General features: G+C 72.0%; 2 protein-coding genes across 4 annotated transcripts; one reads left to right on the top strand and one right to left on the bottom strand.

Moving 5' to 3' along the window:
- The first annotated feature begins 76 nt into the window (after positions 1 to 76).
- Positions 77 to 12219, top strand: IL6R (interleukin 6 receptor). Of its 3 annotated transcripts, none has more exons than XM_075907367.1 (10): positions 77 to 223; positions 2931 to 3179; positions 4965 to 5088; positions 6112 to 6293; positions 6402 to 6562; positions 7866 to 8010; positions 8092 to 8135; positions 8819 to 8900; positions 9179 to 9281; positions 9987 to 12219. In XM_075907367.1, exons 1-10 carry the CDS (start codon positions 151 to 153, stop codon positions 10213 to 10215), a joined length of 1392 nt encoding a protein of 463 aa, XP_075763482.1. In that variant the 5' UTR covers positions 77 to 150; the 3' UTR covers positions 10216 to 12219. The 3 variants fall into 3 exon arrangements, with proteins under 3 accessions (XP_075763482.1, XP_075763481.1, XP_075763483.1); XM_075907366.1 differs by having other exon boundaries at positions 4962 to 5088; XM_075907368.1 differs by lacking the exon at positions 8819 to 8900 and having other exon boundaries at positions 4962 to 5088.
- Positions 12220 to 12574: 355 nt separating this feature from the next.
- On the bottom strand, positions 12575 to 25221 carry SHE (Src homology 2 domain containing E). Its single transcript, XM_075907369.1, is given in 7 exon segments — positions 12575 to 14548; positions 16218 to 16337; positions 16751 to 16880; positions 16883 to 16909; positions 17172 to 17465; positions 21424 to 21550; positions 23168 to 25221. Coding segments are annotated over 7 exon segments (1347 nt in total). The 5' UTR covers positions 23630 to 25221; the 3' UTR covers positions 12575 to 14361.
- Positions 25222 to 26680: the final 1459 nt, after the last annotated feature.

Below are 26680 nucleotides of genomic sequence, written 5' to 3'. Positions count from 1 at the left end.
GCCCCTTTCCCAATCGCCTCCCCCCAGTTCCTCAAATGTTTCCTGCCCCCCCCCCCGCTCGCCACGTGCCGCGGGAAGCCCCGGCGGGGCGGGGCGGGGCGGGGCGGGGGCGAGCCCAGGCCGGGATGCCCGCCCGGGGGACGCAGCAGCATGTGGGCGCTGCGGGCCGCCGGGCTGCTCTGCCTGCTGCTCGCCGCGGGGCTGGGGCCCTGCCCGCCGCCAGGTGCGTGCGGGGACATCGGGCACTCCCCGGCTCCGGGCCGGATTCCTGGGGGGGCCCCCGCGGGAGGGAGCGGGACCCCCTGGGCTCCCCGGGGCGGGGGCAGTGGGGCATGGCGGTTAGAGCAGGCTAGCTGGGCGCCGGGACCCCTGGGCTCCCCCCGGGGCGGGGGCGGGGGCAGTGGGGCCTGGCGGTTAGAGCAGGCTAGCTGGGCGCCGGGACCCCTGGGCTCCCCCCGGGGCGGGGGCGGGGGCGGGGGCAGTGGGGCCTGGCGGTTAGAGCAGGCTAGCCAGGCGCCGGGACCCCTGGGCTCCCCCCAGGGCGGGGGCGGGGGCAGTGGGGCCTGGCGGTTAGAGCAGGCTAGCTGGGGGCCGGGACCCCTGGGCTCCCCCCGGGGCGGGGGCGGGGGCAGTGGGGCCTGGCGGTTAGAGCAGGCTAGCCAGGCGCCGGGGACCGGCCGCGCCGTGTTTTCAGCCTGAGCTGAGATTTATTTACTCCCGGTTCCCTTGCCCCCCAGCCCCTCCCCCCACCTCGGCCTGGCGAACTCCCCCTAGGACCCCCCCCACTTCCACCCGCCGCGGCTCCTGCCCCTTCCTGGCCAGGGGGTCCCTGGGCTGAGCGGGAGCTGGGGGGAGCCCGGGGCTCTAGGGAAGGGCTGGTCCCCAGGGGGCCGCGCAGGGCCGAGAGTCCCTGGGCTGGGGGGGCTGTTCCCCAGGAGCTCCCTGCCTGGTCGCGGGGCTCCCAAGCTGCAGGGGGGGGGGGCCCAGGCACCGGTCTGGAGCCCAGGGCATGCAGGCAGCGGCTGTTTTCCCCTGCCCCCCCCAAGTCGCAAGCTCCCCCCCCCCCAGCAGCAGGCAGACAGGGGTCTGGGGAGCACACAGAGCTCCGAGCCTGGCCCGGCGCCCCCTGCTGTCACCCCCTGCCCTTGGGCGCCCCTTGCTGCTGGGGCCGGTGCCCCCCGCTTCCCACATCTGGGGGGGAGCTGGGGTCCTGCCTGTGGCCTCCCCGTGCCCCTGCTCCGGTCTGGCTGTGGGCGCAGGGGTGCCAGGGCAGCAGGGGCCCGTGGGGCTGGGGGAATCGGGCCGGGCCTGGCTCCCCGCAGGGTGGCCGGCTCTGGGGCGCGGACAGAGCCGGGGAGGGAGCCCAGGCGTCCTGCCTGCCAGCCCCAGGAAGTGAAACTTCCCAGCGCCAAGGGGACGCGCCACGGCCTGCGAGGGCTGCGCCGCCGGTGCCGGGTCCCCCGGGCATGGGCCAGGCTGGGCACCCGGCTCTGGGGCTGGCTGGGCTCTGAGCTGCCTGTGGCCCCGTGTGTCACCTCTGAGCCCGGGGGCCGTAAGGGCCAAACCAGGGGGTGGGAAAGGACAAGTCTGGTGTTTCCCCCAGACCCTGGGCCCGGTCTCAGGGCCCCGGCGCCAGGTGCTGTACAGCCTTGCAGCAGCTCTGCCTACGGAGCCCAGGGAGGCAGGACGGTTCCCCCAGTGGGGACGTTGGGGCGCTGAGGCCTGGGAGGGGGGGCCAAGGCTGCCCCTGTGAGAGAGGGGGAACTGAGCCCAGCTGGCCTGAGTACCAGCCTGGCACCGGGGCGCTGGTCCAAGGTGCATCGTGGGGGCGCTGGGAGCCATGGGACCAACCAGGCCCTGCGGGAACCCACCTCGAGTCGGGGGGCGCTCCAGGGCCTGGTCCCCACGAGGGGGGTGCCCTATCAGCTTGGGGAGGAGGGGGCGTTGCCTCCCTGCCGGGGCGCCAAGTCACATCCTTTCCCCGGGCCAGGGGGCTGCTGCCCGAGAGGGGGCCCAGCTCCCCTGGCTGTCGACCGTGGGGGCGGGTATCGGGCCCCCGGGGATTAGCAGGCAGCTGAGAGCCCTGGGCAGTTGCGTAAGGGGCAGGGGGAGCTGGCTGTTCCCAGCAGGGCCGAGCGGGCAAAGGGCGCTGGAAACCTGAGCCCTGCCTTTTGTTATTGACATTTGCGGGTTGCAGGGCCTGGGGGGCGGCCTGTGTCTCCCTCCCCCCTTTCCCCACCCCCTGGCCCAGCCACTGCCCAGCTGAGCCAACCCCAAATCCCGCCCCAGCGACTTGCACCCAACCCGGGCCCTCGGCGTGGCCGGGAGGGGTAACCCTTGGCAGCCCTGCGGCTGGGTGGCCGGGCCCTGGCTCTAGGCTCTGCAGGGGCTCCCCGCGCCCCAGGAGTCCTGGACACCCCGGCCCTGTCCTTGCTGCTGGGCATCGGCTGTCACGCAGCCCCGGGCCGGGGCGTTGGGGGGCCTGTGTCCCCATGAACGCACGGCCCCTGCTGGCTGCACCGTGGCGCCGGCTCCGGGGCTGGGGAGGGGGGCATGCTGGGGCCCCGGGGGGAAGACACGGCTCGGCCAGCCTGATGCTCACTCAGCCTTGTGCCCTGCGGCAAATATTGACACAGGCTGTCTCTTCCCGCCAGGGAGCCCTCCGGAGCCGTTTCCTAGGAGCGGGCAAGGGGGCAGCTGGTGGTGAGATGGAGGGTCGACGCCTCGGTGGCCTGTGGCAGCCAGCAAGAGCCTGCCCTTCCCCCGTGGCCAGCTTCTGGCACCCGGGGCGGGGGGCAATCCCGCTGGCACAGAAGGGGAAACTGAGGCACAAGAGAGGTCTTTGCCTGCGGTCAGACAGGGAGTCAGTGGCTCTAACCACTAGACCACACTTCTTTCCCTGGGCACTAACGCTGCTCCCTCCCCTGCAGCCCTGCTGCCTGACACGGTGCTGAGCCCCGTGGGAGGGAACGTCACCCTGCACTGCCCGCCGGGGCGGCCGGAGCCCAGTGGCGCCGTGAGCTGGAGGCTGGAGAGCCAGGCGGGGAGCAGGGAGCATGTCAGGCCGGCGGGGCCGGGGGGCAGCCTGCTGCTGCTCCGGGTGCAGCTCAACGACTCGGGCCGGTACAGCTGCTATGCGGACGGCTGCCTGGTGCAGTCGCTGCGGCTGCTGGTGGAAGGTGAGTCCGGCTCCGGGGGGGGAGGGGGGGTCCGGTCCAAAAGCGCTTGGACTGCGGGGCCCTGCCTGCGGGATGCTGGGGCCATGCCAGGCTGGCGCGCTGCCAGCTGTACCATGGTGTGATGACGCGCCGGGAACCCCCGACCCTGCACCCCTGTCCGCAGGGTTATTGCTTCTCCGAGACACAGGGCAGCGCGGGCGCGATGCGGACACAGGAGCCAGGAGCAGGCAGTTCTCTGGGGAAAAGGGGTTCCCAGCCCCCTGCCCCCCTGCCCCCCCGTACTCGCCTTAGTCTGCACCCTTCATGCTTCCCCCAGCCAAGACTAAAGCAACCCCCTCCCCCTCCCGCATTGTCCTGCTCCCAGACCCAAGGTGAATCTTCCTGGGCCCCAGGAGGTGAGACACTGACACGCTTCCCCATGAGTCATGCCTGGCCTCCCTCCCCCTGCAGAGACTGAGGTACACCCACACTCCTACAGCAGTGACTGTAACAGCACCCCCACCATGTCACGCAGGGTAAGGTGCTGGGCCGTGCCCGGCTGGCTCCCTGTGACAGCACGTTGGGGATCCCCTGGGCCGTAGTGGGGGGCTGCCTGCTCTGTAACCCGGGTGTCCCCCTGCGCTGGGCTGTGTGATTCCCACAGACTCTCCCACGTGTGGATTGGCCCAGCCAAGCAGAGAACAAGGCTCTTCCAGGGGGAGAGACAAAGGGAGGGAGGCAGAGACGGACACCAGGTTTCGGGGGAAGGGGCAATTGCTGGCTGGGAACCATGAAGGAAACGGCCTAGCTAAGGAGCTAGGGGGGGGAAGGATCCTGGGCATCCCGGCCCTGACTCCTGGAGCCACGTCCCGTCTGTGCTGGGCTGTACCCGGAGGAGCGATGACCCCCCCGTTCTACTGGCCGGCGGGGTCTGTTCTGGCTGCTCCGGGGGTGCAGGATCAGGGGGCCCCCGACGCGCCGTTGCAACCCCCGACCCTGCACCCCGTCTGCAGCAAGATGAGACTCCACCAGCCAGGCGAATGGGGGGGGTTATTGCTTCTGCGAGGTGCCGCCCGGCCCTGGTTCTAGGTGGGCATCGAAGTGAGGGGGCTGGCTGCCCTAGACCCCTTGGGGCGGGGCCCACAGGCCCCCAGAACCCCCAGCACTCGGCTTAGTCTCTTCTCTTCGGCTATGTCTACACTCGTGGCTTGTTGTGCAAGAACACGTCCACACGGCCGCGTGCGCGCTGGGCTTTTGCGCAAGAGCCCCCATGGCCGTGTGGACGCTCTTGCGCAAGAAGGCGCCGCCGGCCGTTTTAGCCAGAGGGGTTTCTTGCGCAAGACATCCCTGCCGAGCGTCCGCGCTGCCCTCTTGCGCGAGAGGCCTGGCGCCTGTTAGAAAGGAGCGTCGCTCTTGCGCAAGGCGCCCTCTCTTCCCGCGCCGGACTGGACGTGTCCTGGCGCAAGAGCCGGCGGGCCCTGTGGACGCTCTGCGGGCTCTTGCGCGAGAAGCCGCGAGCGGAGACCTCGCCTTCGTGTTTTCCCAGCCAAAAACCCTTCTCCCCAAACCACGGAGCGCACCTCCCCCAGGTAGCCACACCCTACCTGTGTTCAGGTGAGCTGGAGCTCAGGGGCGCCCCCTGCTGGGCAGTGCTCACACAGGCCGGGGGTCACCCATAGCCCAAGCCTAGCGACCGGCGAGTGGCACCCCCCCCATCACGCTCCCCGACTGCCCCGGCCCGGCTCTGCCGGCCTAGCCCTGCTCCCGCTCTGGGGCTCCCCTCACGGCCGCTGTGTCTGCCAGCAGAGCCGCCGGAGCCGCCCAGCTTCTCCTGCGCGCGCAGGAGCCCCGCCAAGGACGTCCTGTGCGAGTGGCAGCCCCAGCGGAGGCCGTCGCCCCGGACCAGGGCGGTGCTGTGGGTGAAGAAGTGGTGAGAGGCCCGGGAGGGGGGGGGGGGGGCAGCCCTGCCTGGGTCCCCCGGCCGTGGGGTTAGCTTGGGATTTGGCTCTGGGCAGCGCTAGGGGCCTGCGGGAAGCCCTGTGCCGGCTCCCAGGCCCCCGCCTTGGTCACGCTCCCAGCAGGGCTGAGCGGCTCCCGCCCAGCCCTTAGCTCAGCCGCTGGCCGGGGCGATGCTGGGAGCAGCTCTCGGGAGCTTTGCAGGGCCCTGGGCTGCTCCCACTGGGTCTTGGGGCCGTGGCGAGGGCCCTGGGGTGCTCCCGCTGGGTCTTGGGGCCGTGGCGAGGGCCCTGGGCTGCTCCCGCTGGGTCTTGGGGCCGTGGCGAGGGCCCTGGGGTGCTCCCGCTGGGTCTTGGGGCCGTGGCGAGGGCCCTGGGCTGCTCCCGCTGGGTCTTGGGGCCGTGGCGAGGGCCCTGGGGTGCTCCCGCTGGGTCTTGGGGCCGTGGCGAGGGCCCTGGGCTGCTCCCACTGGGTCTTGGGGCCGTGGCGAGGGCCCTGGGGTGCTGCCGCTGGGTCTTGTGGCCGTGGCGGGGGCCCTGGGGTGCTCCCGCTGGGTCTCGGGGCTGTGGCGAGGGCCCTGGGCTGCTCCCACTGGGTCTTGTGGCCGTGGCGGGGGCCCTGGGGTGCTCCCGCTGGGTCTCGGGGCCGTGGCGAGGGCCCTGGGGTGCTCCCACTAGGTCTTGTGGCCGTGGCGGGGGCCCTGGGGTGCTGCTGCTGGGTCTCGGGGCCGTGGCGGGGGCCCTGGGGTGCTCCCGCTGGGTCTCGGGGCCGTGGCGGGGGCCCTGGGGTGCTCCCGCTGGGTCTCGGGGCCGTGGCGGGGGCCCTGGGGTGCTCCCGCTGGGTCTCGGGGCCGTGGCGGGGGCCCTGGGGTGCTCCCGCTGGGTCTCGGGGCCGTGGCGGGGGTCCTGGGGTGCTCCCGCTGGGTCTCGGGGCCGTGGCGGGGGCCCCGGGGATGGCATCAGGGCCCAGGCCTGAGCCATGGCCCCCCTCCCTCCAGGCTCAGCGGGGACAACGCCACGGAGCAGCAGTGCCGCTACTTCCCCAAGGCGGAGAAATTCACCTGCAGGCTCCGGGTGCCGCCCAGCGAGGACGACACTTTGCTGCTGGTGTCCGTGAGCGTCCGCAACGGGGCGGGGAGCGCGACCAGCAAGGACCAGGTCATCTCAGCCAACCGGGTCTGTACGTGTCCCTCTGCCCCTGCCCTCCCCGGGGCGCCCCTGCTGGCCTGCCCAGCCCGGGGCTCCCCCATCCCGCTGCCCCGGACCCACCTGCCCCTCTCTCCGGCAGTGAAGCCGGACCCCCCGGGGAGCGTGCGGGCGGAGCCGGTGGAGCGCGCCCCCCAGAAGCTGCGTGTCGCCTGGACGTACCCGCCCTCCTGGGACCCCCGCTTCTACCGGCTGCACTTCCAGGTCCGCTACCGGGCCGAGCGCTCCCACAGCTACACGGAGGTGAGCGCCCGCCCCGGGGCTGCCCCAGAGCAAGGCTGCCCGCCAGCGGTGCCCAGGCCTCGGAGGCGCCTCCTAGGGCCCTAGCGCCGGAGCGTTGGGAATGGGGCGGTGGTACGCCCCGCCCCCCTCACTGCCAGCCCTCCGGCCCTTGCTATGGGGCCCCTGTTCCGCGGGCCTCCCCACCCCTGGGCTCCCAGCCGGCTGCCAGATTTGCAGCTGGTCTGTTTTCGAACCGCGCCTAGGAAACATCTGGACACGCTCGTGCTCCCAGGCTGCGTTTCCTCCCCCCGTGTCCCGCCCCGACACCGCGCGGCGGGACTATCTCAGACCTGTAGAGCCGCGGTTCCCAAACTTTTCGGCATCACGCCCCCCTTTGGATTTTTAAGAACCCCCCCCCCCCCCCCCCCCAGCAACAAAACTTGTTAAGCCAAAAAAAAAAAAAAAAACTAACTGGGGCTGAAAAACAAAAATAGCAGCAAAACATAGGGGGGGAATTGACTGGGGGGGGGGGCTGGGTCGCCTCGTGCCCCCCCGGAGTTTCTTCACGCCCCCCCCCAGTTTGAGAACCCATGCAGTAGAGGGTGGGGAACCCCGATGGACCAGTGCGTCCTCCATCTTAATCCCGCGGCCCGTCGGGGCCGTCAGGCGGGAGCCGTGAGCACTGGCGTGTACCTGGCGCGGTTCACCCCTCCCGGACGCCTGCCCCTCTGCGGCGGGAGGGAGAACCTGGCGCACGCCTACCTAGAATGCGCCAGGGGGTCGCCCCTATTCCGGCGCCTCCGGAACCTCCCGTTCTGGCTGCGCCTTTCCCCTCACTTGTCTCTTTGCGCCCGCCCCATCCGTGCCCCACGAAGTCACGAGCCCTCGTCCCCCCCCGGCCCTGGCGAAAGCCGCCATCTGTAACACCAGCCGTGGGCGCTGCCCGGGGGGCGATTTCCGTTCCTCCCCTGGGTCACGAGTCCAGGCCGAGTTCCTCTGGGCGGCTCCACCGACAGCTTGGCGGAGCCGTGGGCGCTGGCCGGGGCTCTCTGCCCGGTGTCCCCGTCCGGCTCCCTCGGTTCCAGCCTTTGCCCCACACCCCCAACCCTGTTGTCATCCTGTGTCCCCCGAAATCAGTTGGGCCTGGCTCTAGTTGCTGGGGGAGGGGCTGTAGAAGTTCCAAATAGCGCCCCACTGCCCAGGCGCGGCCGGGCTCTTCCCTGGGCGCTGCCCGGCTGACCCGGAGAGAGCCGGGCAGGCTGGTCCCAGCCCCTCAGCCGCTCGCCGGCCCCTGGGCGGGTTTCACGCTGCCTCTCGCCGCCAGGTGGACCAGCTGAGGGACGTGTCCCTGGTGCTCCACGACGCCTGGCAGGGTGCGCGGCACAGGGTGCAGGTGCGGGCGCTGGAGGAGTTCGGACACGGCTCGTGGAGCGAGTGGAGCCAGGAGGCCGTGGGCACCCCGTGGGCAGGTAGGGGGGTGGGCGGGGGGGGTCGTCTGCCCCCTCAACTCCCAGGCCTGGTCCCTCACGGCTCCTCTCCTCGGCTTGCAGATCCCAGCGACGTCCAGCTGCAGACAGATGCTTACGGCTCGCAGGTAAGGCAGGCCCGTCCGGCCAGGGGCTCTGCGCTCTGGGGGAGGGGAGGGGGACATGCCACGCGGGGGGGGTGTCGCAGGCGGGGCTGGGGGAGGGGAGGGGGACATGCCGCGCGTGGGGGGGTGTCACAGGTAGGGCTGGGGGAGGGGAGGGGGACATGCCGCGCGTGGGGGGGGTGTCACAGGTAGGGCTGGGGGAGGGGAGGGGGACATGCCGCGCGTGGGGGGGGGTGTCGCAGGCGGGGCTGGGGGAGGGGGACATGCCGCGTGGGGGGGTGTCGCAGGCGGGGCTGGGGGAGGGGAGGGGGACATGCCGCGCGGGGGGGGGGTGTCGCAGGAGGGGCTGGGGGAGGGGAGGGGGACATGCTGCGCGGGGGGGGTGTCGCAGGCGGGGCTGGGGGAGGGGAGGGGGACATGCCGCGCGGGGGGGGGTGTCGCAGGCGGGGCTGGGGGAGGGGAGGGGGACATGCCGCGTGGGGGGGTGTCGCAGGCGGGGCTGGGGGAGGGGAGGGGGACATGCCGCGTGGGGGGGTGTCACAGGCTGGGCTGGGGGAGGGGAGGGGGACATGCCGCGTGGGGGGGTGTCGCAGGCGGGGCTGGGGGAGGGGAGGGAGACATGCGGGACTGGGGGGACCCTTGGGCTCTGTTGCTAAGACCCTCCCCCCCACGGTCTGTCCTCCCAGTTCCCCTCGGATTATGAATTCTACGGTGAGACGTTCACGGCCCCCCTGGGGTGCCCCGGCAGCAGCACGGAGGGCGAGACTGGTGAGGAGCACGGCCCCCCCCACACCCTCCTGCCAGGCCTAGGACAGCCAGGGCCACCCTGGGCCCAGCTGCCATCTTGGGGGTCCCACCCCTGCCACCGGGCAGCCGTGGCAACTGGCACCCAGGGGGGCTCGTGCCCACGATGCCGCATCGTTCTCGGGGGCTCCCCGCCCCTTGCAGCGGTGCCCGGTCTCTGCCCTGCGCCAGCCCCCCACCCCCCCAAGTGGGCAAGGCGGGGGGGGGTTGGGTTACAGCGCTCGTCTCCCCTCGGGCTGCAGGTCCCGCGGATGGCGATGGCTCCGCCGTGCCCCTGTCCACGTTCCTGGTCACCGGCGGGAGCCTGCTCCTGGGAATCGCCCTGCTCGCGGGCATCCTGGTCAGGTGAGAGGCGCCGCCCTGGGCTGGGGGGGCGCGGGGGGGGCAGGAGGCCGGTGCCAGGTGCTGTTCCTGCGCCAACGGGACACGGCACCGGTGCCAGGGCGGGACGCGCGCTGGCCTGTGGGACCTGGCCACGGTGCCAAGGACAGTCGGCAGCAACAGGAGCTCCTGGGGGGCAATGGGGTCACATGCCCCCCAATTGCTGAAGCCGGGGGCCCTCCCTCGGCCCCTGCAGTCCGGGGTCTAGGTCCTTCCGCCAAAGGGGCGCGGTCGGGCACCCTGGAGCCCCCCCGGCTGTTCCCTGCAGTCCGGCAGCATCGGCTCCTGCCTCATCGCGTGTTGCGGTGCCCAGCCCTGGCACGGCGCCCGGGGGGGCCCAGCACGACTCCCCCCCCCCCCCCCCGGCTGCGAGGGACTCACCCACCCCTGCGGCAGGGGGCTCAGGCAGCGGGGGGTCGCCCGGTGCCGCTCTCCCAGTCAGCGCCGCCTGCGCTTGCTGCCCACCCCGGGGGCGCCCCCAACGCCCGTGTCACCAGCCACGCCAGGTGGAGGCTCAGTGGGGCTTTGCCCCTGGGGGAGCCATAGGCCGGGCATGGGGGGGCTCGGGCAGCCACGCTGTGGCCCCGGGGACAGTGGGGCACTGAGCACCCTGCCCTGCCAGCGCTTGCCCGAGTGCCAACCCCTCTGCCCTTCCACGCTCTGTTCCAGGTACAGGAAGAAATGGAGGAGGGGCCCCCTGGGCCAGGGCAAGGCCAGCGGGGTCCATCACGCCCTGGTGCCCCTGGCACCCCCGAGCCCCACGTCCCCGCTGAGCGAGGCCCCGCTCCTCTCCCCGCCGGCGTCGCCAGGCAGCAGCGGCTGCCCGGGCTCCCCTGGCAGCCAGGACTTCGGCCCCTTTGACGTCACCAACATGGACTATCTCCTCGTCCCCCAGTAGCTGGGCCACAGCCGTGCCGAGGCGGGAGCCCGGCCGTGAACCATAGCGCGACCTCTGCCTGTGCCGGACGCAGCCAGATGGGCCCTGTCCTCCCGGAAGGAACGGCCCCGCGCCCGCTGGCCACCCTGCCCCGGGCTGCCCCTTGGGGCTGAAACTCGCACCGGGCACCTCGGGCGCCTCTGCCCGGCTGCCAGAGCCAGCGTCTGGCCAGCGTTTCCCAGCCTGCCTCGTGGGGCCAGCGCCCCCAGTGATGCCAAGGGGCCTCCTTCCCGCAGAACGTGGCAAGGGCTGGCGTGGCCCTGAGGGCATTGGGCTGCTGCTCGCCCTGGGAAGTCAGCTCCATGCTGGGCTGAGGGCCGGCAGCGCCTGAGCCAGCAGCACCCAGACACCCGCAGCGCCTGAGCCAGCAGCACCCGGACACCCGCAGCGCCTGAGCCAGCAGCACCCGGACACCCGCAGTGCCTGAGCCAGCAGCACCCGGACACCCGCAGCGCCTGAGCCAGACACCCGCAGCGCCTGAGCCAACAGCACCCGGACACCCGCAGCGCCTGAGCCAGCAGCACCCGGACACCCGCAGCGCCTGAGCCAGCAGCACCCGGACACCCGCAGCGCCTGAGCCATGGGAATGGACGTGGGGGGGGGGGGGGGCGCGGCTCCGAGCAGGTCCAAGCGCCCTCTCTGACCGAGCCCAGGGCTCCTGCCTCCCAGCCCCCCCCGCAGCAGCTGCACGTGGGAGGGCAGCGCTGGGGGTCGCATCTCGCCCCCCAGAGTGGGGTTTGTGTAAAGGGGTTTTGTGCCGGACACGGGGTGTCTGCGACTGGCCAATCCATGGTTTCTGCTCTGTGTGAGGCTGATGCGGGGGAGGGGATGCGTTGGGGGGGTCTCGCAGGGGGATTCATGGGGGGCTCAGTCCTCCTGGCCATTTGTTTTGTAACACTTAAGAAAAATGGCAGCTGCAGCTGGTGTGCGTGGGGCCGGGCGCTGCAGGAAACCGCAGGGCCAGGAGGCCGGTCTCTCCCCCGGCCCCGGGGAGACCCAGTTCCCCTTTGGGGCTGGCCCTGGCTTAGAAAACACTGCGCCGGATGCAGATGTGTCTCGGGGGGCTGGGATGAGTGGCTGGGGGCGGGGCAGGCAGCAGGGCCCAGGGGCACACGCCAGCAGGCTGGGCTCAGGGCGGGAGCCGGGCCCGGGCTGTGGGTGCTGGGGCAGGCTCAGGGTTTCGAATGCGCTGCCAGAGCCGAGCGCCGGGGCAGTCCCCACCCCGGGCGGTGCAGGGAGGAAGCGCCCTGGCCTGTCCCGAAAGTCCCTGCTGCTGTCAGCACCTCTGGGTTTGAGTCAGCCCCTTCCCCGTGGCGCCCAGAGCAGCTGGCAGCTGACACAGGTGAGCCGGCACCCGTGGGCCCGGTGCAGGAGCCAAGGCCCTAGGACCCCCCGGGGCTGCTTCCAACCCCTGCTGCTCAGCATGGGCCATGTTCTCAGGCCCCTGAGCCCTTGTGCCAACCGGGCCGCAGCTGCTCTCTGGCCTTGTTGCACGTGTGTGTGTGTGTGGGAGGGTTGACGGGGGGGGGGGGTGACGTAGTGGGGGGGCTGCCTACTTTTGTAATCCTGCTGGCTCAGGGGTTGTGTTCACCATTTGTGTTGTGAGGTTCCAGGTGAGCCTGCGGGCCTACGCCGCTCTGTAGTGATGCTGGGTGTGTGCGTGCCTCAGTTTCCCCAGGTCCTGCAGCACTCACTGCATGCGGTGGGGGAGGCTGGGTGTGACTCACTGGGGAAGTACATGCAGTCTCTCACCCCCTGGGGCCCAGGGGACAGCAGATAGCATCTGGGCCCCGGAGGAGGTGGGGCTGTCTGGGGGAGTGAGCAGTCTGGGAGCAGGAAAGGGGGGTTCAGGGCCCGTGAGCCCTCCCCCAAGAGGCAGAAGGCTGCTGGCGCCCGGTGTCTGAGCTAACATCTCCCCCGGGCCGCGCTGTATCTCGGAGAAGCAATAAACCTTCCACCCCACTGGCCGGCTGAGTCGCATCCGCCTGTGGATGGGGGGGTGCAGGGTCTGGCTCCTGAGCTTGCACCCGATTGGCTCGTGACGCACGGGCCTGGTCCGGCCCAGGCAGCGGCAGGATGGGCTGTGCCTCCGCCCTCTGGCAGCCCCCACGGTCCCGGCGCAGGGGTGAAGGCAGGAAACTGACTAAGCCCCGCCCAGCCGCAGCAGCCCCGAAAAGGCGGGACAGATTTCCTGGGGGGCTGGCACTGAACTCCCTGTGCTGGGGCTTGGCCCCCCCGGCAAAGCTGCAGCCGCCTCCCCCGGTGAAGTCGGCGCCAGCACCCGGCCCGTCGGCCCCGGGACAGAAACTGGGCCAACCGCTGCCTTGGAGTGACGCTTTATTGCCCCGTGAGCCTCGGGCCAGACCCGGCCCCCCAAGTTCACAGCTGTCCATGAAAATCTGCTGGGGCAACAGCCTGGCCCCATGGGCAGAACCTGCCCAGACCAGCAGCCGGGGTGATGGGCTCCCATCGACGGCAGCCTCGCGCCGGCGTCTCTGTGCGGCCAGGCACGTGCCTGGCAGTACAATGGTGCCCCCCCCGGAGCCCCAAGTCTGAGCCTTAGTATGGGGGGGGGGGGCATTCTAATAGCAGGCTTGGCCCGGGGGCGGTGGGGCTCAGGGCTTGTGCTGGCTGCAGAGCTAACATGCCTCTCCTCCCCCCCCCTCCCCCTCGGTGTTGGTGCCTTGCCTGGCACAGGCCCCACTCCAACAGGCAGTGGCTCATTAGCATATGCAAATAAGGGCTAAGGCTGGCGTCTGCCCTGCCATGCAGAGCCCTGGGCACACGGCGGCAGCATCGTCCCACCCGCCGAGGCTGCAGGGGTGGGGTGCCCCAGTGCTGGGGGGGGGCGCTGCTGGCAATCCCCCGACGTCAGCGAAGCGGGGGGGGGGCCTGGCAGAGCCTCGCCAGCGCCCCAGGGCAGTCGCAGCCCCCCCACCAGCGGCTCATTCCCATGCCCGGAGCCTGTGGGGGGTTGGGGTGGCCAGGGCCAGGCCCGGGCTGGGGACATGCCCGGCTAAGGCTGGGGCCGTGCTGCCCTCTCCAGGGAGTGGGCCCCGTATGATCCCTGGGATAACGGGGGGAAGGGGGGGGTGTTGCACTAGAGCAACTTGCGCCCCCCCCGGGAGCAGGGCAGCCAGGGGCAGGCAGAAGCAGCCCAGCTGGGGTGGGGCACACGGCCGGCTGGCTCTCCGGGCACGGGGCACGGACCCCCTGGGCTCCGACAGGGGGGAGGAAAAGGCCCTTCCCACGAGGGTGCCGGACGCCTCCAGCGGGCACGGCTCCAAAACGCTGCCCCCTCCCGCCCGCCTCCTCCCCAGCCCGCTCCCGGGTCTCCCTGCTGGGGCCGGCCTCCCCCCCAGGCCTGAGCCCGCACGGCCGCCGGGGCCCAAACCCAACACGCAGCAGCTCCCACCCCCCCAACCGGGACAGACCCTGCCCTGCAAGGCTGGGGGCATCGTCCTGCGGGGGCCGGGGCACCGCCCCATGTCCGGCGGTCGCTGGGGGGGTCCCGTGTCCCCCTGCCAACAGCCTCGGTGTGGGGCAGAGGCTGGGCCGGGTCTCTGGGCGGCCCGGGAGCGGGGCAGAGCAGAAGGACCTAGCCAAGGGCTCAGAGCAGGGGGCAGGCACCTGGTGCTGGAGTGAAACCTCTCGCTGGGGACCGAGGCCAGAGAGAGACGGGGAGGGGGGCGGAGGGGGTGAGCCAAGTGGTCAGCAGAGCCAGGCCCCAGCTGGGCGCCCCCCCAGGCAACCGAAGGGGAGCCCCCCCCCCCCAAAGTGCCAGGATGCAGGAGCTGGTCGGCCCGCAGCAGCTAAACGAGTCCATCTGGCCTTGACCCCGCCGGGAGGGGGCAGCTGCCGGCTCAAGCTGTCAGTCCCAGGCCGTGGGGGGGAGAGGGGGAGAGCCTCTGGCCCTTCCCCTGGGAGCCAGGCTGGTGTGGCCAGTGCCCCACGGGCCGATCCGCTGGGGCAACCCCTCTGTCCCTGGAGCTGGCAGCCCCAGCTCTGTGGAGGGCCCAGGAGACGGGCCCAAGGGGGCACCGGGCAAGGCCGGCTCCAGAGCGCCGCGCTGCCCCCGGCTCTGTGCGCACGGCCCGTGCCCCAGCGCTAGTGCGGCTTGCTGTGCACGGGGTGCCGCAGGCTCATGTGCTCCGCCCCCTTGAAGGGCAGCTTCTCGCACGAGTAGTAGTGCACCACCTCCGGCACGCTGCCGAAGACGCCGCTGGCCTGGCTCAGCGTGTACTTGTTGTCCTTCGTCTGGGCCACAAGGATGTGGACGCATCCGTGGCTGGTCCTGCAGCAAAGCGGGAGGGAGGCGGGGATCAGCCCTGGGCCCCCAGTCCTGCCCTGGCTCCTTCCCTCCCTTCATGAGCCTCACTGGGCAGAGGGGAAACTGAGGCACAGGAGGCTGACCCAGGACTAGAACCCAGCAGTCCTGGCTCCCAGGCCCCGCCCCGTGTCTGGCCCCGCGGGGAGACCTCTCCGGGACAGCAGCTGGGTGCAGAGGGGGCTTCTGCCCTGGGCTCCGCGCACCCGATGCCAGGGCCGGCGTCTCTGCTGCCCTTCGGGCTGTCGTTGGCGCCCGCCCCCAGCGGCTCCTTGTCCTGCGTCCCTGGGCCAGGCCCCGCGGCCGCCTTGTCCCCGGCCCAGCCCGTTTGTTCCCTTCCCGGCTCCGATTGTTTCGGCGCCAGGGGCTCCGCTTCCTCAGGAAGGAAACGCCGCCAGCGCTGCCGACAATGACCCTGCGCCAGCGAGCCGGGGGCTGGGCACCGCCATGCCTGGGGCCAGCCAGTGCCCCGGGGCTGGGCTGCTTCCCGCAGATGCCTGCTGCCCAGGAAAGGGGGTTCTGCCAGGCAGCCCCGCCGGCCTGTGCTCCCCACAGAGCCTCTCCGGGAGCCTGGGTTCTGTCCCTGGCTCTAGGAGGGCAGTGGGGTCTGGTGGTTAGAGCAGGGGGCTGGGAGCCAGGATCCTGGGTTCTGTCCCTGGCTCTAGGAAGGCAGTGGGGCCCGGTGGTTAGAGCAGGGGGCTGGGAGCCAGGATCCTGGGTTCTGTCCCTGGCTCTAGGAGGGCAGTGGGGCCCGGTGGTTAGAGCAGGGGGCTGGGAGCCAGGATCCTGTGTTCTGTCCCTGGCTCTAGAGGGGAAGTGGGGCCAAGTGGTTAGAGCAGGGGGCTGGGAGCCAGGATCCTGGGTTCTGTCCCTGGCTCTAGGAGGGCAGTGGGGCCCAGTGGTTAGAGCAGGGGGCTGGGAGCCAGGATCCTGGATTCTGTCCCTGGCTCTAGGAGGGCAGTGGGGCCCAGTGGTTAGAGCAGGGGGCTGGGAGCCAGGATCCTGGGTTCTGTCCCTGGCTCTAGAGGGGAAGTGGGGCCCAGTGGTTAGAGCAGGGGGCTGGGAGCCAGGATCCTGGGTTCTGTCCCTGGCTCTAGAGGGGAAGTGGGGCCCGGTGGTTAGAGCAGGGGGCTGGGAGCCAGGATCCTGTGTTCTGTCCCTGGCTCTAGAGGGGAAGTGGGGCCAAGTGGTTAGAGCAGGGGGCTGGGAGCCAGGATCCTGGATTCTGTCCCTGGCTCTAGGAGGGCAGTGGGGCCCGGTGGTTAGAGCAGGGGGCTGGGAGCCAGGATCCTGGGTTCTGTCCCTGGCTCTAGGAGGGCAGTGGGGCCCAGTGGTTAGAGCGGGGGGACAGAGCCAGCACTCCTGGGTTCTCTCCCTGGAGAGGAAATGGGGTCTAGCTAGAGCAAGCTGCCCACCATGCCCCAGGCCACGCCCTCCCCGGGGTGCCCCCCCCATTTTAGCCCGTAGCAGATCCACACTCAGGGCGAACCCCCCGGCTCAGTCCAGCCTCAGTGGGGCCGCCCTGGTGCCCTGCCCCCAAGGATCGGCTCTTTGAGTGGAGCACATCCAGGCCACACGCCTGAGGAGGGGGCCTGCCCCGGCCCCGCACCCACGGCCAAGCCTCGGAGCCACTCACTTGAGGGCGATGGAGTATTTCCCGCTGCCCGTCTCGCTGGTCCGCACCAGGTACCCGGCCTCGCGGCAGGGCTGCAGCCGGCTCTCCGCCTCCGCCCGGGTGATGGCGCCGTGGTACCAGCTGTGGGGCAGGAACCGGGCGGGTTTCTGAGCGTGGCGCGTCCTACAGGGCCCCGGCTCTGCGGGCACCCCCATAGCGCTTCCAGGATCCCTCGGCTTGGGGGGCGCCTAGCTCCGGGGCAGGGTGCTGGGACCAGGCTGGGCCCTGGGCCAGGGCTGGGTCCCGGCCCACCGGAGGCCCGGGGAGGGGAGGAGACGGGGGCCAGAGGGGCGCACTCCCGTTGGGACCCCAACACGCCGGGCGGGCCAGAGCCCCCGCTTCGCTCCTCCGTGTTGGCCCGGGGCAGGGGAAGGGGAGAAAAATGGGTTTTCCAAAGCCAACGGGGGGAGCCTGGGGCAGAGGAACCGGGCGGCCCCCAGGGCTGTCGCAGGCTGGGTTCGGGAAGGTTCCCAGGGTGCGGATGGGGGGCTTACGGCTGCTTCTCCAGCGCCAGGGCTGGGTCCACTCGCTCGCCCTCGCCGGGCTCCGGCGCCGTCGGCTTCAGGGACTTGGGGGTCCAGCTCTTCTGGCGCTGGTGCTGCCGCGGCGCCTCGTCCTTGGGGGGCCGGCCCTGTCCGCTCCCTCAAACTGGACTGGAAGGAAGGGCTCCGTTCACCCCAGGCAGCCGGGCCACCCCCCCAGCCCAGCTGCTCTCCCCCGGCCTCCCTCCCCGGAGCCCACATCCCCCCCCGCCCGGACAGCCCCCGGGGTCCTGCCAGAGGCCCTGGCGTATTGCTAGGAGAGCCGGACCCTCGCCTCCGCCAGCAGGGCTGTGGGGGCAGCCGGGGGCCTCGTGGGAACCAGGACGACCCCACGGCGCCTGCCCTGCCCCCCCCGAGCCTCCAGCCCCCCTACCTGACAAGGCCTTCACGATCTGCTCCTTCTTCCACTCCCAGGGCTGCTCGTACTCGGCCGCAGGCCGCTCGTCGTGCTCCGGCAGCCGGCTGTCCTGCGCCCCGCCGGCCGGCCCCTCCCCGGGCTCATAGGGGGTGTCGTAGAGCTGCGGGGGGGCCTTCTCCGGCTGCTCCTTGGAGCCCTGCCGCTTGGGCGCCGCGTCCGGCCGGGCGCCGCCCTCCCCCGGCTCCCCGGGCCCGTCCAGCAGCAGGATGGCTTTGACCAGTGGGTCCTTGGAGCCCCGCCGGCGGATCTCTGCAGGGCAAGGGGAGAGCCGGGCTCAGGCAGCCCTGGGAACCCCCAGACCCAAAGGCGGGGTGACCCCCCTGGGAGCTGCCACACGTCCCACAGCCCCCCGCCAGGCCCAGGCCCGAGGGCTGCCCCAAGCCGTTCCCGGGGTCACCCCGGCCTGCGAAGGGCAGGAGCTGAGCTCCGGGGCAGGGAATTATCGGGGGATGTTGGCCTGCTGGAGGGGTTGGGGGGGCACACGCTAGCTGGGAGGAGGAGGACACGCGCTCGCCAGGGTTCGTGCTCTAGATAGGGGGGTGCGCTAGCTGGGAGCCAGGGGGCGCGCTCTAGATGGGGGGGTGCACTAGCTGAGACCAGGGGGCGCGCTCTAGATGGGGGGGTGCACTAGCTGGGGGCCGGGGGGCGTGCTCTAGATAGGGGGGCGCACTAGCTGGGGGCCGGGGGGCGCGCTCTAGATAGGGAGGCGCACTAGCTGGGGGCCGGGGGGCGCGCTCTAGATGGGGGGTGCGCTAGCTGGGGGCCGGGGGGCGCGCTCTAGATGGGGGGTGCGCTAGCTGGGGGCCGGGGGGCGCGCTCTAGATGGGGGGGTGCGCTAGCTGGGGGCCGGGGGGCGCGCTCTAGATGGGGGGGTGCGCTAGCTGGGGGCCGGGGGGCGTGCTCTAGATGGGGGGGTGCGCTAGCTGGGGGCCGGGGGGCACGCTCTAGATGGGGGGGTGCGCTAGCTGGGGGCCGGGGGGCACGCTCTAGATGGGGGGGGTGCGCTAGCTGGGGGCCGGGGGGCGCGCTCTAGATGGGGGGTGCGCTAGCTGGGGGCCGGGGGGCGCGCTCTAGATGGGGGGTGCGCTAGCTGGGGGCCGGGGGGCGCGCTCTAGATGGGGGGCGCGCTAGCTGGGGGCCGGGGGGCGCGCTCTAGATGGGGGGGCGCGCTAGCTGGGGGCCGGGGGGCGCGCTCTAGATGGGGGGGCGCGCTAGCTGGGGGCCGGGGGGGCGCGCTCTAGATGGGGGGGGCGCGCTAGCTGGGGGCCGGGGGGGCGCGCTCTAGATGGGGGGGGCGCGCTAGCTGGGGGCCGGGGGGCGCGCTCTAGATGGGGGGGCGCGCTAGCTGGGGGCCGGGGGGCGCGCTCTAGATGGGGGGGCGCGCTAGCTGGGGGCCGGGGGGCGCGCTCTAGATGGGGGGGGCGCGCTAGCTGGGGGCCGGGGGGCGCGCTCTAGATGGGGGGTGCGCTAGCTGGGGGCCGGGGGGCGCGCTCTAGATGGGGGGTGCGCTAGCTGGGGGCCGGGGGGCGTGCTCTAGATGGGGGGTGCGCTAGCTGGGGGCCGGGGGGCGCGCTCTAGATGGGGGGTGCGCTAGCTGGGGGCCGGGGGGCGCGCTCTAGATGGGGGGTGCGCTAGCTGGGGGCCGGGGGGCGTGCTCTAGATGGGGGGTGCGCTAGCTGGGGGCCGGGGGGCGCGCTCTAGATGGGGGGGTGCGCTAGCTGGGGGCCGGGGGGCGCGCTCTAGATGGGGGGGTGCGCTAACTGGGGGCCGGGGGGCGCGCTCTAGATGGGGGGTGCGCTAGCTGGGGGCCGGGGGGCGCGCTCTAGATGGGGGGGCTCACTCTAGCCAAGGGGCTGGGAAGGGTGTCCCCAAGTCATTACACTGCTGGGGGTGGGGGCCACAGAGCAGGGCCAGGCCGGGTCTGGGGTCCTCCCTGCCCCTCCTGCCCCAGGGCTCCCCAGGGCTCCGGCGCTGCGGTGGCAGGACGCCCGGGGCTGCCCAGGGACGTGCAGGCCGGGCTCCCGGAGGAAAGGAGGCAGGAAGCTCCGCCCTGGCTGGCCGATAGGAGCCTGCGGCAGGGCAGGGGCCAAGCTAACCTGGGGGGCGGGGGACCCGTCACGGGCCTCCCTCTGCACAGGGCCCCCGGGCCCCCGCCCCCCAGGGACGCCCGGCGTAGGGCCCTGCCCCGCACCAGCCCACAGGCGCCTCCCGCACCCCCCGCCCTGGACACCGCGCCGCACGGAAAAAAGCCGTCAGTGCCGCAGCAAATCTCCCCTCCAGCGGCCGCCCCCCTCGCTTCCTGTTATTGCGCCCAGCTGCAGGGCCGGGCCCGCGCCGCGCAGCCTGCCGGGGTGGGGGGGCCGGGCCCCCCCAGGAGCGTTTTTCAAAGGGGGGTGCTGCTCAGGGGGCCGGCTGGAAAACGCAGCTGGGAACTACCCCGGTGCCCCGGGCTCCAGGGAATCGGACCCCACGGCACCCCCGGGAAGCCCAGTCCGGCCACCCCCGGAGGTGAAAGTGTGAGGCTGCAGCACCCCCCGCTCCCCCCAGCACGCTCTGCCCCCTGCCCCACACCCCAACCCACGGCCCCTCTGGCCGCCTGGGGCACCCTGACCCACCCAGCTCTGCCTGTGCCCCCCACCCCGACCCACGGCCCCTCTGGCCGCCTGGGACACCCCGACCCACCCAGCTCTGCCTGTGCCCCCCACCCCAACCCACGGCCCCGCTGGCCGCCTGGGACACCCCGACCCACCCAGCTCTGCCTGTGCCCCCCACCCCGACCCACGGCCCCTCTGGCCACCTGGGACACCCCGACCCACCCAGCTCTGCCTGTGCCCCCCACCCCGACCCACGGCCCCTCTGGCCGCCTGGGACACCCCGACCCACCCAGCTCTGCCTGTGCCCCCCACCCCGACCCACGGCCCCTCTGGCCGCCTGGGACACCCCGACCCACCCAGCTCTGCCTGTGCCCCCCACCCCGACCCACGGCCCCGCTTGCCTAGCCTGGGGCACCCTGACCCACCCAGCTCTGCCTGTGCCCCACACCCCGACCCACGGCCCCTCTGGCCGCCTGGGGCACCCTGACCCACTCAGCTCTGCCTGTGCCCCCCACCCAGACCCACGGCCCCGCTAGCCCAGGCATGGATACAGGCTGTGATGCCGTGCAGTCGGACGAGGGGAGCCGGGCACTGGGGAGCGCTGTCAGAGCCCGGCCCAGCGGCTCACGGTGAGGGCCAGGCCCTGGCTCAGGGTGGCAGGGCCCTTACACCTGGCTCCCAGCCCCACAGAGCCTCTGAGCTTTGAACCGGCAGCAACCCAGCTGCAAACAGCCCCCAGGCCCCGCCCCAGCGGCCCTGCAACGCGAGCGCCCACACGCCAGCTATGGGGAGCCCCCTTTGCTGTGCGGGTCCCATGGTTAACACACCAGGGCCGCTGGCTGCCCCACGCCCGCCCCCCAGCCCGCTGACCCCCACCAGGCTCTGCCCTGGGCCTCAGGCTCAGCCCAGTGTAGCCCCGGGCTCTCGCCCCCCAGGGCCTTTGGAGTCCTGGGGGCCCCAGCCCCACACCTGCCCCCGACCCCGGGGCAGCCCCACGTCCGACTCCCTCGAGCGCTCCCAGGGGATGGCACCGGGCACAGGGAGGAGCCGGACGGGTTGCAGGAGGGGAAGGAGCCCACGCAGGCCAGGAGGCAGGGAACCAAACCGGCCCTGGCACCCTCGGCCCCGGAGCCTGCCCCGTCCCGGAGCATGGCCGAGCTCTGCGGGGGCCTGAGGGCGCCCAGGCCCAGGGAGGGGCTCGGTGCCGGGCCCCACGCAGCGCTTCCCCCCTTCCTCGGAACCGCCTCGTGCCTGCTCCACGCCGGGGCTGCTGGCGCTTCCCGGACGGATTGCGCAGAGGCCGGAGGTCAGCCCCTGGCCGGAGCCGGCTGCTTATCTCTCCCCGCCGAGCGCAGGGCGCTTCCCGTCCCGGCCCGTCTGCAGAGCTGGCTGCGGGGCCTCTCTCATCCCCGCCCCCGCCCGCTGAGCCGATTTAAACACCCACAGCCGGCTCCTCTAGCCCCGGTGGGCCCAGCGCACCGGGACCAGGCCGAACACCCCCCTCGGCCTTTCGGAGGGAGGCCAGAGGGGCAGCAGCCACAGCCCCCCCATCCCGCCCCCGCTGTTGACAGGCGATCGCCGGCCCCCGGCCACTGCCCCTGCGCCCCACGCACCCGTGATCATCTGCTGGGCGTCGTACGGCTCCATGTACCCGTCGTTCTCGCCCTGCCGCTCCGCCTCCCGCTGCCCCTTGGTGCGCTGGGCGTCGTACGGGTCCGCGTAGTCCTCCAGGATGATGACCTGCGGGCGGCAGGAAGTCCCCAAATCACTGGCCCCGCTCCCACCGGGCCGAGCCCCCTGTCCCCCCCCCACACCTTCAACCAGACCCCTCCAAAACAGGCCCTTGGTCGCCCACCGGCCCTGGCTCGGCTGCCAACTCTGGGCCCTGCTTCCCTGCCGCTGGCCCAACCGTGCGACGGGCCCTGTTCACTCGCATGGCGGCTGGGAACGCTTCACGGGCCGAGGCGAGAGAACCCCAGAGGGACCAGGCGTTGGCGGGTACAGAGACAGGCCGTGGTGTGGCCCAGTGGGGGGCGCTGGACTGGAACCTAGGAGACCCAGTGGCTATTCCTGCTCTGCCACTGCCCTGCTGGGTGGCCTTGGGCAAAACCGTTCCTTGCTTTGTGCCTCAGTTTCCCCTCCCACAACTCTCTTGCTATGCATCACGACAACGCTGCAGCTGACACACAGGGACCAGGCAGCCTGCAGCCTCCACAGAGGCCAGCTGGTCGTGGTGATGCTAGTGGGGGAGCTTGGGCGCCACTCCACCCGCTAATGCACGTGACACCACAACAGCCTTGTGCTCACGCTGCACCCCAAATTCCAGCCCCGTTTTCAGACGGGCTCCGAGGCAGAGACGTGGGTTCCGGGCAGTGTGGGGTGGCCGGTGGGAAGTCACGAGATGGTTAGGTGCCAACGTGCACTGCTCCACACGGAAACGGGAAATGCACGGCGCCAGCTTCCCCCGATCTCCCTCCCTGCCTCCAGGGAACTGGCCGGTGGGCGGGTCTAGCAGCTGAGAGCTGCTGCTCAGAACTGGGGAGGGTATGCGCAGAGCGGGGAAGGGGGGCCCTGGGCAGGTAGAGCCGAGGGGGCTGTAGGGCAGAGTTAAGGTGGATTAGAGCAGCCTGAGTCTCCTGGGTCCGGGAGCCACAGACAGGGGTGCCCACGGCCGGTCAGCCCTGACCCACAGACCAGCCCCCCTCCCCCCCCATCATTCTGTCCCAGACATCCATAGCGCAAGCCAATGCCCTTCAGTCCCTATCTGGGCCAGCCTGCGGGTGGCAGGGCCAGCCCACGGTTCAGGCAGGGTTGTTAGCCGGCAGCAGGAGGGACAGAGAGCCCATTCTCCCCGGGTAGATTAAGGGCGATTGGGATAAGAGACTTAGGAGCAGAGGACGGAAGGGAGGGGGATCCACATGGGACCAGGCCCAGCGGGTGAGCCGGCCGGAGGAGGGAGAATGTGACCTCCGCAAGGCCACGGGGCAAAGGGGCAGCCGTGCACCAGGGGGGCGCTAGCTCCCGCAATCCGTCCAGGGCTGTGGCGGGGAAGCACCGGCCCCTTCCTCGGGAGCAGGGCACGTCTGCACCGCGCCTTCCCCGGGGGCCAACGGGCCATGGGCCGGCGGGGGGCCAAGCCGCGCTACCATTGCCAAAAGCGGAGTGGCGAGGCCTTCCCGGCCGTCCTGCCCCGAGCGCAGGGGAGAGCCACCCCAGGCCACGTCCCAGGCCACCCCAGGCTACGTACCAGGCCACCCCAGGCCACGTCCCAGGCCACCCCAGGCCACGTCCCAGGCCACCCCAGGCCACGTCCCAGGCCACCCCAGGCCACGTACCAGGCCACCCCAGGCCCCTTACCGTCTCCTGCTTGGCGCCCCTGCCTTTCTCCTCCTCCGCCGCCGGCGTGGGGCTGCTGCTGGGGTAGCTTTTCCCATTCTTCTCGTGGGCCTCCACCTTGATGAGCCGGTTCCGGAAGGTGCTGCCACCGGCTCCCTTGGGGGCGCCCTCCGGGGGGCCGCCATCCACCCGCGAGTTCTTGCGCATCTTGCCCGTGGCGGCCTGGAGCAGCCCCTGCAGGTTGTCCCGGGACAGCCGGCTGCCGCCCTCCTTGCCGGGCCCCGGGGCCGCCCTGCAGCCCCCCGGCTCGCTGGCCGAGTTCTTGCGGGTCTTGCCCTGCGGCGGGCCGGCCCCAGGCTCCCCGGGCCCCAGGCTCTTCCGGGAGGCGCTGCACAGCTTGCCCAGGCTGCCGCCCCCCGGCCGGGCCCGCTCGGACACCGGCTTCAGGCTGGAGGGGAACTCCTTGAACCACTTGGCCGCCATGGGGCACGGGGGCCCAGCTGGGAGAGGCTGGCGCGGAGGTGCCGAGACGCAGGGGGCCAGGACCTTTGGAGGGGACAGGGGCTCTCACCCACCCCACACCCGGGGGGCCAGGAGCCTGGTGGCTGGGGGGGCTGCGTGGGAGCTCCGTGCCAGGGCAGAGCCAGCGGGGGGCAGCTCGGGAGAAGGGGACCGCCCTGCTTCCCGGCACCCCCGTCCAGCACAGTCCCAGCAGGGAGGGGAGAATCACAGGGAGGGGGCCCCCATTGGGAGCTGGAGTCACTGTGGGGGGGCCTGGTCCTTAACCCATGGGGGTGCAGCAATGGGGGGGACTTCACCTCCAGGAAAAGGGGGTGGGGGTCCGCATTCGCCCGGGGGCAGAGGGGTCTCTCCAGGGGTCCCTGCTCCGTCACCCTGGGGGATCCGAGGGGGGCTCGCCAGCAGTCCAGCTCCTTCGCCCCGAGGGGGGGTCCCTCCAAGTTCTTCACCCCACCCCAGAGGGCCCCACGAAGCGCTGCTGGGAGCCCAGCTCCGGGGCGCCCCGAAGGGATCTGTGGGGGCGCAGCGCGGGCGGCTCCGTGTCTCCAGCGCCTCGCTCCCTGCCGCTGAACTCCGCTCCCGGGAGGCCGGCCAGCGCCGCCGCCCGGGCTCCCCGCCCAGATCCGGAGGGGGCGGCGCAGGGGGGCCCGGCCTCCAGCGAGCCAGCCCCGCGCTCCGGGCCGCAGCAACGGGGCCGCGCTGTCCCGGGGCGCAAAGTGCCGCGCAGGGCGATTTCCAGCGGGGCCCTTTGCAAAGCGCCGCGCACTCTGCGCTCCTTGGCCCTTCGCCCCGCGCAAAGTCCGCGCGCCCGCGGTCGGGGATCGCCGCCCGCTGTGCACGCGAGTAAGGCCCCGAACCGGCCAACCCCTCCCCCCCAGAGCTGGCAATTACCCCCCCCCCCCGGGGCAGCTCGCACGCGGGGCGGGACCGCAGAGCGGGGGTGCCCAGAGGGGTGGGACGCGGGGGGAGGCTCCCAGGGGGGCTGCAGCTGGCGGTGTCTGAGCTCCGAAGCGACACGTTCCCGGGGGGGGCTTAGCACGGGACCCCCAAACCTTCCCCATCAAGGCCCCCCCCGGGGAGCCGCCCCACCCCTCCCCCATGCGGCAGGCCCCCTTACAAACACTTGGGGGCCCCAGGGAGGCAGATTGCCCCTTCCCTGGCATGGGGCCCCCCCCACGCCCCCGTGCTTCCCCTCCACATCTGGCTGCACTGGGCACAACTAGGGCACCTCCCTGGGCCCCGATCCGCAGGCGGGGCCCGGCTGCCCACCCCGGGAACAGCCTGGCCACACGTGCCCCGGCCCCCCACGCCCGTGGCCTCTCCTGGTCTCTTTGCAGCCTCTGGGCCCCTGAGGCCGGGATGCGGGGAGCTGGGGGGGGCTCGCTGTGTCAGGCTGGCTCCTGGCCCCATGGGGCTGGGCCTGGCTCCCCTCCCCAGCACTGCCCCGGGCACCACTCGGTTTGGGAGGGTCTTGGGGCTCCCCACCTGTGCACGCTCCAGCCTGAGATCAGACCCACGCCAGGCCAACTGGGTCTCACTTCTGCGGCACCTTCTGTGGGGCTGGGGGAGGGAAGCAGCACCCCCAGGTTCTGTGTGGGCCCCCCCCCCCCCCCCCCGCTGGCCTGTCACACAAAAGCTGTCGGTGGTTCTCGACCTGTGCCTGGCCCTCCACCCCCCCTCTGCTCCCCGACCCCTCACCTCCTCTGGGGCTCACGTCCCAGCGGCTGGCCCCGTGCCCAGCCCCATCACGCCCTCCCAGGGCCTGCCCACTCCCAGCCCCACACTCAGGGCTCTCTTCTGGGGACCCGCTCCATATGCTGGCCCAGGACTCTGTGGGGGCCCCCTTCGGCCAGGGCTCCACTCCCAGGGCTCCAAGCTGGCCCCATGGCCAGGACTCTGCTCTTGCCCCGTGCCAGGGATGTCACCAAGTAGCCGACTATACAGTTAACGGATTAACCAGCAGGCCTAGGTTTATCTAGTTGACTACTTGCTTCCCTCTTGCTGCCTCTGATACAGAGGCAGCAGTGGGGGAGGGGGGAGCAGGAGCTGGTGCTGGGGGGAGGCAGCTTAAAAGCTGGTTCTCTGCAGCACCGGCTCTGTGGCGCCGCTTCCCCCCACCCCCCGCTGCTGCCGCTCTCCGACTGTCGCTGTACAGGCAGGGCCGGCGAACTCAGCAAGCGGGGTTTGTCCGGGATGGGGGGTGAACCCCCGGCCGCCCTCCAGCAAAGCCAAACAACACCCGGTGCTGCAGCGTGGTGGGTCCGCAACCCCAGCTGCACTGGGTCAGCTCGATGCTGCTGAGGGCTCACGGAGCCCGTCTCGCCTGCCACCTCCCTGGACGGTCTCTCGTGCCGGCGCCTGCCCCGCCTTGGCACGGGATTGGCGCGGCTGCGACGGCAGCAGGTAGCGTCGCTGCCGTAAGGCCTTTGGGCTGATATCTGGAGCGGCCCTGTTTAAAGAACACCATCCCCCTTCCTGCCCCGGCGGCGTGGCTGGTCTCGCTGCAGGACAGACGCTAACCCCTGCGTCTCGCGTGGCTTCCCGGCTCACGTGCTCTCGTCGGGCCCCCGGGAGCGCTGCTCCTGGATAACGGGGCCGATCTGGCCACCGTCCCTGTGGCCTTGCTGCGGACGCCGGGTGAGGACAATTTCCGGGCCGTAAAACCCGCTGGCCCAGCCCTCGTGTTCCGAGAAGGCACTCGTGACAGGCCCTGGCGGGGGAGCCGTGTCCTGGACCCCTGGGGCCGGGTGGAGTCCCGCTCGTGCGCTGCCCGGATCCACGGCTGGGCCCCTCGGCGGCCGCTCCTGCGTTCGGATCCTGGCTTTGGTAGAACCACCGTCCGATGGCGTGGTGCCACTTGCTGGCAGGCGTGTGCATTGCACGGGGCTGGCAGCCGGGGTCACCTCTTCTCTGCCTTCCACCCCGGAAAAAACCAGCGTGTCCCACTGCCAGGCGCGACCCGGGCGGGGGCTTCCTCTTGGCCCCGCCTCTCCCAGGTGCTCTGCTCCCCGGCTG

Source organism: Pelodiscus sinensis, chromosome 24 (genome assembly GCF_049634645.1).
Source record: "Pelodiscus sinensis isolate JC-2024 chromosome 24, ASM4963464v1, whole genome shotgun sequence".
Classification (NCBI taxonomy): Eukaryota; Metazoa; Chordata; order Testudines; family Trionychidae; genus Pelodiscus; species Pelodiscus sinensis.
The sequence above is the reverse complement of the archived record's forward strand: the minus strand, read 5'-3'. Positions and strand labels throughout refer to the sequence as shown.